General features: G+C 42.9%; 3 protein-coding genes across 4 annotated transcripts in view; 1 reads left to right on the top strand and 2 right to left on the bottom strand.

Moving 5' to 3' along the window:
• The window catches only part of LOC122870258 (low affinity immunoglobulin gamma Fc region receptor III-like), a 1,099,642-nt gene that overhangs the window by 981,160 nt on the left and 103,648 nt on the right, over positions 1–14,834 (bottom strand). The gene's annotated exons all lie outside the window — the stretch shown is intronic.
• Positions 1–14,834, bottom strand: part of LOC122870150 — a 126,466-nt gene that overhangs the window by 16,239 nt on the left and 95,393 nt on the right. The window lies entirely within an intron of this gene.
• LOC122870162 overlaps positions 1–14,834 on the top strand; it is a 71,162-nt gene that overhangs the window by 48,154 nt on the left and 8,174 nt on the right. For both annotated transcript variants that reach the window (XM_044184065.1, XM_044184066.1), the window contains one exon: positions 10,764–11,123. In XM_044184065.1, the coding sequence (XP_044040000.1) occupies positions 10,764–11,123 (360 nt within the window). The remainder of the gene's footprint in view (positions 1–10,763; positions 11,124–14,834) is intronic.

The following is a 14,834-nucleotide window of genomic DNA, read 5'->3' as shown; positions in this document are numbered from 1 at the left end:
ATCCTGTCAGCTGCAGCAGAGAAAAGGAAGCGAACAGCTGGCTCCTTTTACTGAAAGATGTCGGGGCGGAGCTGCTGTAAAGAGACCAAACAAAGGTTCACGTGACCTGAAGGACTGCAGTAACTGTGTTAAAGTGAAAGTGAAAGTGTAAAGCGAGTAAAGCACCTTCCCTCAGCTGCTCTCTCTTCTGGAAAGATCAATCTGTCTCAACAACCAGCCTCGACTGAAACACAGCCTACATGCTTATTATTAAAGTTTGGAACAAAACAGAATCACACAGCTGACTGATGGGAAATGAATGAGTTTAACCTTCACAATGAGAGAAAAAGATGAAATGCATTTTCTGTTTCTCAGCTGATGAGAACAGAAGTTCGGCCATCTTACTGCTGTGTCCACAAACAACACTGATGTTAACTATATGCAGCAGGCTTTAGAGGTGCAGCCAGGCGGATTTAGAGCCAGGCTAGCTGTTTCAGTCTTTATGCTAAGCTATGCTAACAGACTGCTGTGAGCCTCATCTCTCTGTACCAACATGACGCAGTATCAATGTCTATCGTGAACTCTGCACAGAAGACAAGTCAGTATTTGATCCTGTCAACCAAACACACTGTAGACATAGTTTATTCATGAAACATGATGTCATCTACTGTAGGGGTCAGCAAAAAAGAAGGACAGTGGTAGGCACACAGCAACCTGTGAGCCCAATCGACCCTCCGAAAAATATTTGGCTGATGAAAGCTGGCGTGTTCCTTTTGACAGTTTGGATGAGTTGCACAGTTTCCACAGATCTGAATTTTGAGTCACCATGTAATTATCAGACACCTGTGTGAAGCGTGACCTCTCTCTGTGCCACAGCCTTTCCCCTGTTGGTCCTGGGCTGCTTCTACACAGACTCACCTCTGACCTTTCACCTCTGTCACTGTCTTCCTTGCACTCAGAGAAATCAGCGTGTTGAGAGTGTGTGAGAGGAGAGGCAGCATCTTGTAGGACCATAGGGACATTACAACAGGGCTTCTGTCTGGAGGACCCCCTTTCTATCAGAATGAGGGTGAGCACCGGTTCAAGGCACAGAGCCATAACGTTAACAGACAGACTCCAAGACTCTGTCCCTCCAGCATCTGTTTTAAAGTGTCAGAAAACCTACTTGCTGACATAAGAGTACATGTCGTTCTGTGTTAAATGATATTAGAGTTATTGTGAAGGTCCCGAGTTTAAAAGGTATTATTACATATAATACAGGTGTATATGAGGTAATATAATTATACTTCACCAGTAAAGCCATTCCACATTTGATGTAAACATATGGCGCTTCCACGTTAGATTTTGAGGCAAAAGAACAGAAGGGCCTGTCTGAGCACATTAGTAATGTGAATGATTAGCCAGCGGTGTGTGCACACACAGGGCTAATCCTTCACACACAAAATGTTCCCACTCCGACATGTGAGCTGAGAAACTGTGATCCAACCACTTTACCATAGGATTGGTGGTCACTAAGCCACAAATGCGCCTTAAATGCACATATGAATATTTTAATCATGTGTAAATAAATGACTTGCTCTGAATATTGCTAATCCAGCAGAAGGTCTGCTCTTATAAGAAGATATTCATTTCTCAGTTCCTCATCAAACAATTTCCAAATAAAAGTCAAAAATTATAAATTCAGCTTTTTTACTCACAAGAACTTTAAATCATCAGAGTAGAGCGCACAGTTCACTGAAGCCATCCAGACAAACTGCCAAACAAAGAAATCTAGTGAGGTTTTGGTCAAAGCCTTTACTGAAGTCAGAACAAATAACAACGTAGACATTTATTTTTTCCTTTTATGGACATTTTATTAAAGAAATAATACTTATATTAAATGCTACATTCAAATAAAACTTGAGTATATTTGTGCAAAGGATTTCTAATCAAACACAGTAAATAAATAATGCAACAGCAGAGTAAATATACAGCTGAAATGGACAGTGTATTACAGTTTCAGTTCTTAATGGTCTTAAATTAAATTGACACCTTAAAGGCTCAGTTCACAACAGCAGAAAGCTGTAGTTATGTTGATGTGAGCTGCCTGCTGCTCTCCCAGATCAGAGTGGATAAAGAATCACATACAGAACAGTAACAACTGTGGTTTTATCATTTCTGTTATTTTCAAACAAAGAAAAGGCTCCTTTATTTCCTCCACAGACCAGGAGGCAGGCCGTGAAGAGTCTGAAGCTGACCCTAAACGCTTCATTAAACTCAATGTCAGCTACTTAACAACGATGCAGATTAATGGTATACATTTCTCTCAGCATTGTTCCTTCACTACAACAAACATGGGTTATGCTGAACACAGTATGTTAGGAGTCCTCATTGTGCAATATGGTTGATATACCGTGGTCTCTTAAAGGAGCAGTGTGTAGGATTTAGTGGCATCAAGTAGAGAAATTGCAGCTTGCAACCATTTGAAAACTGCTCGTTCGGCAAAAACCCCGCTCCTCTGTAGATATAAAATCAAAACACAACGATTCTTATTTTCAGGTGATTATACACTAATGAAAACATACTTATGAATACCATCGCTGTATTCTGCAAACAGAGCCACAAATATTACACACTTTTGGTTTAAGTCGATTTGTTTTGTTTAAAAAGTTTGATACTCTGGCCACTGAGAACTCTGGATTCTGATTGGCTGAATGTTTTGAAGGTGGATTAACTTTTAGTAACCGAGACAGTATAACGGACACACCTTTGACTTACGTGTGCCCCACTGCATGCAGCTGGTGCACATTTTAATGTTTTCCTCCTGCCCCTCAGACAGCCCGAGTCCGCCACTGCAAGATTTTAAAACAGTTCAGCCTTGGCAGACCACTTGTGCACCAATACGGTTGGGCAAGCTATTTGGAAAGTGTAGTGGTCGTAATTACCAGTTACTCTACATTAAATGAAGCTTCACTACACTGAAGCTGCCAGAGAAATGTAGCAGCTAAGCTACAGCAACATGGCAAAAGTAGCAACACTACATCAAGCTATTTATTTTATTTTTTTAATTTATTTTTTACACTGAACCAACTTCATTCCAAGTCAATGCTCAGTGATCAATAAAACTGTCAATAAGCTGTGCTCTCAGCTCTCAGCGCCCAAAACCAACCATGCTTAATATTATTCATTTTTCTGCCAACGAGCAGTGAAGGGATTTTAGCTTAGCTAAAGTGGTTAGCTGTTGCCAGGTTGCTGGCTGGTGTTTGCAGACTGCACTGAAGTGTGATGATTAGCTTGGTTGGGCGATGCTGGTGTTAGCTTATTCAACGAATGTGAACTCAAGCTTGCGTGTCTGTATCATAGACTGTATGTAGAATAAGTGGAGGCGTAGTCACGGGACGTCACCCATTGGTTTGTGGACTACCATTTTGAAGCCTCCGAGATTGGCATTTTGGCCGTCACCATCTTGGTTTTTGCAACCAGTGACCGGAAGTGACCATATTTGGACGAGCGCTAGCTAGGTTAGCAGCAAGGTGCAGGTGAACAGCTGACTCCTTCGGTGTCTTTTTAGTACAACCGAACGAGGAACGGAGACATTTTTAGGCGACCAAAATGTTACATTAACTTTCATGAACTGAAAACAACAACAGCACCCAAAAACAAATTTACAGCTAGTTAAATGAACACAGTGCAGTGGATACGCGCATCGCCTCTATCCTGATACCGGGTCGTCGTGGGGAGCTACGTGAGGTAGCTCTCGCCTCCTAAAGCACACCCCGCTTATTTTACTTCTAAATGGGACCATAATTTGCAAAATGAACATCATGCTGTATTGAAGAAGACTTGAAACTAGTGATTGAGACCATGAACTCATTAGGAAAGTGTTTACTGGCGTAATAAATCAAGTGAGAAGTAAGGGTCGTTCGCGGACAATCGCCCCTGCTGGTTATTAGAAAGAACGCAGTTTTAAGGCTCTTCCGCATGGCGCCACTTTTCAGGCCCGGAGGCTGCCTCGGTCTGTACTCCGCTGCAGCAGAGACGCCGTAGAGGCGTCAGCCCAAGCGATTGTTACGTCATGTCACCGTCACATGGAAGTGCTTCTCTGTCGGCTACACATGCACATCCGTGCGTGACGGTGACGTCACTTACTGATCCTCAGTAGTTTTATTTCAGGCCGCAGCAGAAAGCTCCGCTGCACTTGAGTTTCAGAAATGATTGTGGAAATGTAGCTGCGTATCGTTGCCTTTTCTACTTGATCAATAAAAAAGCTAAGCTACTGAAAAGCTATTTGATTCAGAAAAAGAGCGATTCCACCACCGCGCTACTGAGTAATGGAGTTAAACTAGTACCGTCACGCTTGCTCAGCGCTTCGCTACTGCCCAACACTGTACCTGTGTGGCTAGATGTTACCTAGCAACGCAAACACAATAGAAATTCTGAGGCTCAGGAACTACATTTCATAATATTTTTAAACGGAAAAGAAGCGACCAAAGTTTTGTTAACGTAAATCTTAACATATATTAACGACTTATATTTAAAAATTATATTACGTTTGGCATTTTGTTGGCAAGCGGCCGTGGTATAAGCAGGAAAATACCCTCCAAGTTTGTATGTGCCTGATTGATTCTGCGAGAAGGCAAACTGTTCTTAGCTCCCGGTCATCCATTACAATCAGTACAGTTTGCTGATGATGCAGCATAAAGCATCAGTACTGTTGCTGCTGGTTACTTAGCAGCAGTACTGATAGATAGTGAAACATCATGAAATAACATCCACTTGATGGATTGGCACCAAATTTTGTTCGGACGTTCACGGTCTCCAGAAGATGAATCCTACTGACTGTAGTGATCCCCTGTTATGGTACACAGAGTCTGGACCCAAAAGCACGACTTGACAACAGAGGGAGTTGAAGCGGTGAGTTTTGGGTTATTGTCACAAGTTGAAAGAGTAACCAGGTGTGTGGAGGAAGCTCCGTGAGCAGGTAGACTGGGCGAGGACGGCTGGCTGGCGTGGAGCAGCGGTGAACCCCTGGTGAGAAGTTTCTGGAGAGCCGGTGAGTAGGTTGGAGGCAGGTGTCGGTCTGAGGACTGAACCTGAACACAAGGAGTCAGGAAACGTGCAGGAAGACTTTCTATAAAGCAAGGTCAGAGGCCGAGACAGAGTACCTCTAGTGTTAACAGGCGGTCTGGCAAAGACTGGTGAGAAGAGCCAGGGTAGATGGACTGCATGGTCTTGATTGGTGGATGGAGAACAGGTGAGTAGCAGGTGAGTCAGATTCTGAGTCAGATTGGAGATTCACTGGAGGGCACGCTCCACCAGCACACACATACACAGGAGTGTAGAGGAGAGACAGAGACAGAGACCAGCAGCTGGACCGGGACCCTGACTGTTCTTCTAGTGCCACCATAAACTTGACAGTCATGGTTTTGTGAAATGTCTCAAAGCAGCGCTGTGCATCAGTACAGCATACCCTCACAGGGGCGTTAGCATGGCTGCAGTCTTGTTACACGTGACTACAAATGTCCAGCAGGTTTACAGGAAGTAAAAAGTAAAGCAGTACAGTAGTACTGCAGCCAAACCTAATCTGCAGTGGCAGGTGTTCGCTCCCTGGCTTGTTGGCTTTCTGTGTCTCATCTTCGGGCCGATCACTGGCTGTAAAGAGAAAAAACACATGTGTGTCTGTTATTAGTGTGATGAGAAAACATGTAACAACAAAGTAACCAGCAGATGAAGGAGTTTTTCATATTTACAGCATTGTCTGTTACAGTTCTAAGATGCTTTTGAAGGAGTTTTCATTAGTTTAGAAATGGCAGAATAGAAAGTGCAGAATGTGGAGTTTGTGATTTGAAGCCACTGTGTGTAGCAGCTTTGTGTGATTGTAAGCGTTTCTTCAATTAGTTTGATGACATAAGCTTTTGCTGCTTTTACCAGCAGATGGAAGTGAAGAGAAGGTTTTTGTCAAAACCTGCATATAGTTCTTCAGGCCACAATACTTTTCTACTGATTGTGTTTCTGGAGTCATTTCACCAGTTAAAGGAACAGTTTGACAGTTTGGGAAATACACTTCTTTGCTTTCAGGTGGAGAGTTAGATGAGAACATTGATGGGACTCTCATATCTGTACAGAAATATGAGGCTACCACCAGCAGCCAGTTAAGCTTAGCTTAGCATAAAGACTGGAAACAGGGAAACAGCTAGCCTGTCTCATTTGTTCAATACGTTACAAAAACTGAAGTGGAAAAACGTCAGTTCGCTGTTTTATGAGGTTTATGTGTCGGACCATTTCTTGGGCAGGCACAGTAACTTCTGGATTCTCCGCTGGTTGCCTGGCAACTGCTCCCAGCCAAGAAATAGTCCGGCACATAACCCCGATTTTAAACTTGATTTATGTACGGATTAAACAAACTAGATTTATGATTTACTCTTGTATTCAAGATGCAAATACTTCAAAATGATGTGATGTTACAAAGACTACAAACTCCTGAGGACATATAGTTAGCAGGCACGCGTACTTGGTGGGCTGGCTCAAACAAACACAGACATGTTTGAGTCATCAGCTACACTTAGGTCCAAACAATATGTCTGTAGTCCAGTTTAGCAGCCCAGTCACAACAGCACTGATTACTGACGCAGAATATCCAGCTGAAAGAAATCTGAAGAGAAAGTTCTGCTGAATCCACTTACCAGTGACAGTGAGTCTGCTTTCACCAACGCCACCACCATAAGTTGTCCTCACTTCACACAGGTACAGGCCCGAGTCCTCAGTCCTGAGTCTGGACACATGAAGTCTGAGTCGTCCTTCTCTGAGGACGTCTCTGTCACACTGGACCTCGTCCTGCAAACTGTCCATCCTGAGACTCTGGGACCTCAACACCTTCATGCAGATGATACAGGACTGAGTCCTTGTGATCAGTAATCAGTTCACATAAGATATTAAGGAGTTTGAACTGTCAGGTTTGGTTGTGAACGTCCATTCCAGTGTGATGTTCTCATTCTCCTCTGCCTGATAGGAGCTCTGTGTCACATTCACTACAAATGCTCCTGCTGAGGAGACAGAGAGGAAAGTGAGGACCAGACAAAGGGACAACTTTAACATGTGAGCCTTTAAACTCCATCTAGAGATGTTGATGTATTCATATCAAAGCTGGGAGGCTGGTAAACAAAAAGTTCAGAGATACTTCAGTAAAAAAAAGCTGCATGATACCAACAATAAATACAACTCAAGCAAAACTTGAAGATAAAGGATCTTCCTGATTTTAATAAGGTCTACATTCTCTAAAGAGTCCTGCAGATGTTTTCACTGACAGATTTAAAGATGGAGGTCTGAAGGCTGAAAGAGTATTTAGTCTTTTCTCTTTCTGGATAATAACCTGCAGGTGGAAACGAACCACAGACGCAGGAGGTCAGGGTGATGAGCAGCAGGATGCTGCAGGTCATCTTCTCCCTGTGAGAGGAGACAGAGGTGAAGAGTCAGAAACACACGAGGTCAAAGTTCAGTCGTCACATGTCTGAGAGGAAACATCTACAGTCTGTCTGCAGTCATTACAACACTCCTTTGTATTTATTATCTTGCTCATTGTTATAGGGAGGAGGTGAGGGCAATCCAGGCCGACCTGGAGGTTGAAGATCAGGGAGCCCAAGAGAAGTACAGGAGGAAGCTGGAGTGGAAACTCCAGCAGAACAACATGAGAGAGGTCTGGAGCGGCATGAAGACCATCACTGGCTTCAGACTGACTGGCAGCAGAGGAGCTGAAGGCAGCTTGGACAGGGCCAACGAACTGAATCTGTTCTTTAACAGACTCAACACACCGGCTCCTGCTCATCCCCCCTCTAACTCAACTGCTGCCGGCCCTCAAGCTCCTCTGAGTCCACTGCCCCCTCCCCCTGTGTCGGATACTCATGCAAAGAGCCTTGATATGGACAGGGCTGGTGCAAGCATCACAGCAGCCAGCAAAAGTGAAACGGTGAATATTCAAACATTATTATTAAATGTAGCACTGACAGGCTCCCTTTATTCCAGAAGTTGCCTCTTACTCGGCTTTGTGAATTTGGCCCAGGACATAAACACATTGTGATCTCTGCAGCTCAGAGAAACATGCTGCATCGGTAAATCTGGAATATAAGCAGCTCTGAATGTAAAGGACCTGGAAAACCTCCTCCAGGATTTAAACTGCAGTGTTCAGAAGTTGTGTGTCTCCTCACAAGAATCTAAATGTGTATCTGGAATATTTGGATGAATTTATTCAGCTTCTCTGGGCCATGAAAATGTCCCCAACCACAGGACATTTAGCAGCATGATCGTCTGTCAGTAAGTCTCATAAAATCATCTTTACAATGAAACATAAAGAAACTTCCTGTTAGAGGAAAGCCGAGCATTTCCATCCTGCGGCCGCTGCAGAGAAGCTGCTTCTGAAAACTGCAGAGTTCATGATTTTAGACTCAGAGATATTTTATGTGCGAAGACTAATAATGAATGAAATGAATGAAACTGGGGAACACGTGAGGATGTGGAGGTAGATTAAGTCATATGAATCGGGGACAGCCCAGACAGCAGGACAAAAAGGGCGGAGCTCAGGTAGTTGTGCGGGTTTGTATTCGTAAAGTGCTGATTGGGTGTCGTGTTCTGCGGGGCGGGACTAACATCGGTCACTATAAAGGAAACAGCTCGTCCGCTTTCCGATTCATCTCTGCTGCATCAGTCAGGATGACAGTATATAAATATGAACTCACTTTGTTGCAGCGCGTAGACCAGCTGTCCCCGTCTCGCGGTCTGGTCCTTCAGTTCTGCAGGAGGAAGGACTGCTTCCTCGGTCCCTTGGGGAAAGGGAAGTGCAGCCTCTGTAGGCCTGTTCAATGCGGAGTCATTAAAGGAACTCTGTCTTATTTCCACCGGAGCTTTCGCTGCACTCCCGGATCAGACGAGGTGTCTACGAATAATAAAGCGGCCGGTTCGCTCAGTAACGAGACAATTCAACAGCAGCAGCTTTCATATTACGATTTCAGAAAGGAAATGGAGATGAGCGGAACATCAGTATGGACAAGAAGCGATTTCTGGCATTTCTTGCCACGGTTATAAACTGTGCTGCTGGAATAAAGGGGGAGTCGGAAAGGATTAAGATGGCGCTGGACGCTGCAAGGAGGTTCCTGAATGCTGTGGACACATCTGGAGAGGATCCAGATGTTACACTGAGGGAAGCAGCTGCACCGGCTCAGACACTTGGGTCTGGGTTAGAGACTGGACTATGGCACTATGGGAGCACTTTAGGTGGACACTGTAAATAGTTTAAACTGTGAAGCTGTTAAAATCCAGCAGGTGGCGGTAATGAACAATTAGGGACGCCGAGCGCCATAAAACTCAACAGAAGGAGAAGAAGAAGATGAATGAACCATGAACATGTAGATCAGCAGTCCGTCTGTTGAACTGATAATGAAGTTCAGACATAAAGCTGCTCGCTCGCCTTCAAACACGTAAGTAACTAAAACTTCTGTATGATTTACTGTTTGTGTTGTTTTGTGTTCAGCTGAGCTGCATTTACTGTTTGTTCACACGTGACTGACGAACATATTCATTTGAAATCGACGCAGATTGAAAATCGATTCAAACCAGCCCCAAAGTTTTTATGTTCGGCTCTTTATTGAGCTACTTGGATCTGGACCTGGAAAACCTGCTCCAGGATTGAAACTGCAGAGTTCAGAAGTTGTGTGTCTCCTCACAAGAATCTAAATGTGTATCTGGAATATTTGGATGAATTTCTTCAGCTTCTCTGGGCCATAAAAATGTCCCCAACCACAGGACATTTAGCAGCATGATCGTCTGTCAGTAAGTCTCATAAAATCATCTTTACAATGAAACATAAAGAAACTTCCTGTTAGAGGAAAGCCGAGCATTTAAATCTTGCGCCTGTTTTTCGTAAAGTGTGCTGATTGGATATCATGTTGTGTGGGCGGGGCTCTCATCGTTCATTCAAATGAGCCGACTGGTTCGCTGCTGCAGCTGATAGGATGACAATATCAACTCACTTTGTTGCAGCGCGTAAAATGGTTCGGGGCCGACACTTCACTACGGCAGCTGCTGGTGCATTTTTTACTGAGTCTTGAACTCTCCAGGTCCTGCAGCTCAGAGACTCTGAACCTGGATCCTCGTGCTGTTACATGTTTCCTGCTTATGGTGGAGAGTTGAAGCACTGGCGCCATCTTGTGACAGAAACACATGACTGCAGCTTAGCATTAGCAGCTACCAGTCAGGAAGTGCTCTGGTCAGCTGTGTGTAATGAGCAGGAGAATAAATACAAAGGAGTGTTGTAATGACTGCAGACAGACTGTAGATGTTTCCTCTCAGACATGTGACGACTGAACTTTGACCTCGTGTGTTTCTGACTCTTCACCTCTGTCTCTCTCACAGGAGAAGATGACCTGCAGCATCCTGCTGCTCATCACCCCTGACCTCCTGCGTCTGTGGTTCGTTTCCACCTGCAGGTTATTATCCAGAAAGAGAAAAGACTAAATACTCTTTCAGCCTTCAGACCTCCATCTTTAAATCTGTCAGTGAAAACATCTGCAGGACTCTTTATAGAAAGCAGACAGTCCTTATTAAAATCAGGAAGATCCTTTATCTTCAAGTTTTGCTTGAGTTGTATTTATTGTTGGTATCATGCAGCTTTTTTTACTGTAGTATCTCTGAACTTTTTGTTTACCAGCCTCCCAGCTTTGATATGAATACATCAACATCTCTAGATGGAGTTTAAAGGCTCACATGTTAAAGTTGTCCCTTTGTCTGGTCCTCACTTTCCCTCTCTGTCTCCTCAGCAGGAACATTTGTAGTGAATGTGACACAGAGCTCCTATCAGGCAGAGGAGAACGAGGACATCACACTGGAATGGACGTTCACAACCAAACCTGACAGTTCAAACTCCCTTAATATCTTCTGTGACCTGACTACTGATCACAAGGACTCAGTCCTGTATCATCTGCATGAAGGTGTTGAGGTCCCAGAGTCTCAGGATGGACAGTTTGCAGGACGAGTCCAGTGTGACAGAGACGTCCTCAGAGAAGGACGACTCAGACTTCATGTGTCCAGACTCAGGACTGAGGACTCGGGCCTGTACCTGTGTGAAGTGAGGACAACTTATGGTGGTGGCGTTGGTGAAAGCAGACTCAATGTCACTGGTAAGTTGATTCAGTAGAACTTTCTCTTCAGATTTCTTTCAGCTGGATATTCTGCGTCAGTAATCAGTGCTGTTGTGACTGGGCTGCTAAACTGGACTACAGACATATTGTTTGGACCTAAGTGTAGCTGATGACTCAAACATGTCTGTGTTTGTTTGAGCCGTCCACCAAGTACGTGCCTGCTAACTATATGTCCTCAGGAGTTTGTAGTCTTTGTAACATCACATCATTTTGAAGTATTTGCAGTCTAAGTTTAAATCATAAATCTAGTTTGTTTTTTTTTGTTTTGACTGTTTCCAGTCTTTATGCTAAGCTAAGCTAACTGGCTGCTGGTGGTAGCCTCATATTTCTGTACAGATATGAGAGTCCCATCAATGTTCTCATCTAACTCTCCACCAGAAAGCAAAGAAGTGTATTTCCCAAACTGTCAAACTGTTCCTTTAACTGGTGAAATGACTCCAGAAACACAATCAGTAGAAAAGTATTGTGGCCTGAAGAACTATATGCAGGTTTTGACTAAAAAACTTCACTTCCATCTGCTGGTAAAAGCCAGCAAAAGCTTATGTCATCAAACTAATTTAAGAAACGCTACAATCACACAAAGCTCCTACACACAGTGGCTTCAAATCACAAACTCCCACATTCTGCGCTTTCTATTCTGCCATTTCTAAACTAATGACAACTCCTTCAAAAAGCATCTTAGAACTGTAACAGACAATGCTGTAAATATGAAAACTCCTTCATCTGCTGGTTACTTTGTTGTTACATGTTTTCTCATCACATGAATAACAGACACACATGTGTTTTTTCTCTTCACAGCCAGTGATCGGCCCGAAGATGAGACACAAAAACAAACAAGCCAGGGAGCGACCACCTGCCACTGCAGATTAGGTTTGGCTGCAGTACTACTGTACTGCTTTACTTTTTACTTCCTGTAAACCTGCTGGACATTTGTAGTCACGCATGTAACAAGACTGCAGCCATGCTAACGCCCCTGTGAGGCTGTACTGATGCACAGCGCTGCTTTGAGACATAAAACCATGACTGAACACCTGGTTACCCTCGAGGATCAATAAAGTATTTCTGATTCTGATTCACACTGAATTATCCACCATTTTGTACTTCCTCAGTTTTTCACTGTGAGTCTCCACTATGTCTCTCTCTAAAACAATATTTTCACTAAATAAACAAGACGTAAGTGAACTCATCAGCCTGTTATGTGTCATGGTTTCAGCTCAGTGTTTGTCCTTGAGTTCATGTCGATACAGCGTTAAAATCAGTTCGCAGAGATTTGAAAATCGCTTGAAATAGTGAATTCATCTCAGTAAATTTTGTCAGCATGTGGACGCATTAACCGCGTGGCGCAGTGGTTTATGTGGTACATTTTAATGGCCGAGTAGCTACTAAAATGGCCTTTTTTCCTTTAGAGGTGCATCAAATTCAAAAGGCAACAGTTGGCCTTTCATACACCGAGTACACTTCATACTTCATACACTTGAGTGTTCAGTCTGAACTAATGCGGCGCTTTAGATTTACATTTTATTATTATTATTTGTCTTTCTCATGTTCTCCAGGAGTCAAATGTACTGACTCTTAAACATGAAACTAACCACTAGAGCTGCAACGATTAGTCGATTAATCAATTAGTCGATTGAAAGAAAATTAATTGTCAACTATTTTGATAAACGATTAATCATCTTTAATGCGGCAATGCCAAATATTTGCTGCTTCCAGCTTCTCATGTACGCAGATTTGCTGCTTGTCTTCGTGATATTTCACAGGAAATGAATCATTTCTGGTTTTGGATTGTTGGTCGAACAAAACCAGCAGTTTAAGGGAAGTCATGATGGGTGATTTGTCACACTTTTTGTGAAAATAATGAGCAGATTAATCCTTAATGAAGATAATTTGCAGCCCTACTAACCACAGACAGAGGAGGTCAGGCCGACGAGCAGAAGCATCCAGATCATCTTCTGCCTGTCAGAGGAGACCGTTTCATTAGAGGAAGAACATTTAAGTTTATTAAAACAGATTTGTAGATCACTTGATGCCAAATTTATTTGAGTGCATCAGCATGTATAAGACCTTCCTTTAAGGTTTGTAATGTTTACAGATCAGTCCAAACTAACATTAAAGGCCACACAGGAGCATCTTGGTGCTTTAAAAGTCTTCATTTCTGCTGTAGACGTGTCATAAAATGCTCTTTAAGGCAGAATAAAAACAAAAATTTTAATTTAAAAATTTAAAAAATGAAAAAGGTACTTTTTGGTCTATTAAGCTCCAACCCCCCATAACCCACACAAATCCATCCTGCCCACCCACCCCTTCAGGTCGACCACTAATTTCTTCAGAATGTGTACCTATTCAAAGAAAAAGGGATCAAATAAGTACAAAATCTAAAAAACAAGTTACTTGCAGAGGAGGGGAAAGATAACAGTGTCTTCATTCAGTTGAAAGAGCAGGGTGAAAAGAAAAGAAAACAAAACCCAACTCCACTGACGGTCATATAGCTGCACTGTGGACATCAAGTTCATGTCCTCACTATTGTTTCTGGGAGTTTAGAGGTTAAACGTTTACATTCTACAGTTGCACACAAATGATACTTGCTGAGTTTACAGGCTGATTCTGACATTTTCAGCCTCAGTTTGTCATTACATTAAAAACAACAACAACAACAATAATAATAATAATAATAATAATAATAATAATAATAATAATAATAACAACAGCCTTTTGTTATTTCTAAGAAGTCTATTGGCCAGCTGATTAAATGTGAACATATCTCAGCTCCAGTAACGAGATGCTTCAGTGTTGTCTTGAGCCCCCTGCACAGTTTCAGGATCCAGAAACACTTTAGTATTCTATCCAGAGAAACAGCAGTATAAGAACTGGATTCATGGCACGGATACATCTGGAGAAACCACCACAGCTGTCCTTAAAACAAAGTAAAAACTTAGAAAGTCTATATTGTCTTCTCGCCTGCTGAATGTGTCCTCGTTGTCTTCTCATTTAAGAACTCTGCAGTTTAAATCCTGGAGCAGGTTTTCCAGGTCCAGATCCAAGTAGCTCAATAAAGAACCGAACATAAAAACTTTGGGCCGGTTTGAATCGATTTTCAATCTGCGTCGATTTCACATTAATCTGTTCGTCAGTCACGTGTGAACAAACAGTAAATGCAGCTCAGCTGAACACAAAACAACACAAACAGTAAATCATACAGAAGTTTGAAATACAGAAGTAATAATTTACTTCTTGGTAAATAATGCTTCTATCGTCCCAGATATTCCACGTTTGGTGTCCAACAGCATAAATTATGACGTTTTTAGGGAAACTGCTCCTAAAATCCCATTAGATTTTGTGCAAAGACAAGACATCTGAACAGTCAGTGTCTGAGCAGCGTGGCTGCCTCCATTTCTTGCGATGTTGCTCGTCCTGTTGCTTCATTAGCAGCTACATCCACCAGCTTTATCTGACGGAGGACCTCGCCTCCCTGAACACCAAAGATGGAGCTGTTGGCAGCCGGATGGGAGCTTCGTGGCACCAGCGACCCCTGCCTGAGCTGAGAAGCCTGTCTACAGGCTGCACAGCCATCCTGCCGTCATCATGAAGTGTTATCGGGGACGTTCAAAGGTCTTATCATAAACAGCAGAAATAAAGTTTCTTCCGTGATTACAGTTTCTCTCAACTGATTAAACACTAAAACCCATTGGC

This window comes from Siniperca chuatsi, linkage group LG22, assembly GCF_020085105.1.
Source record: "Siniperca chuatsi isolate FFG_IHB_CAS linkage group LG22, ASM2008510v1, whole genome shotgun sequence".
Taxonomy (NCBI): domain Eukaryota; kingdom Metazoa; phylum Chordata; class Actinopteri; order Centrarchiformes; family Sinipercidae; genus Siniperca; species Siniperca chuatsi.
This window is presented reverse-complemented; position numbering and strand designations above follow the sequence as displayed.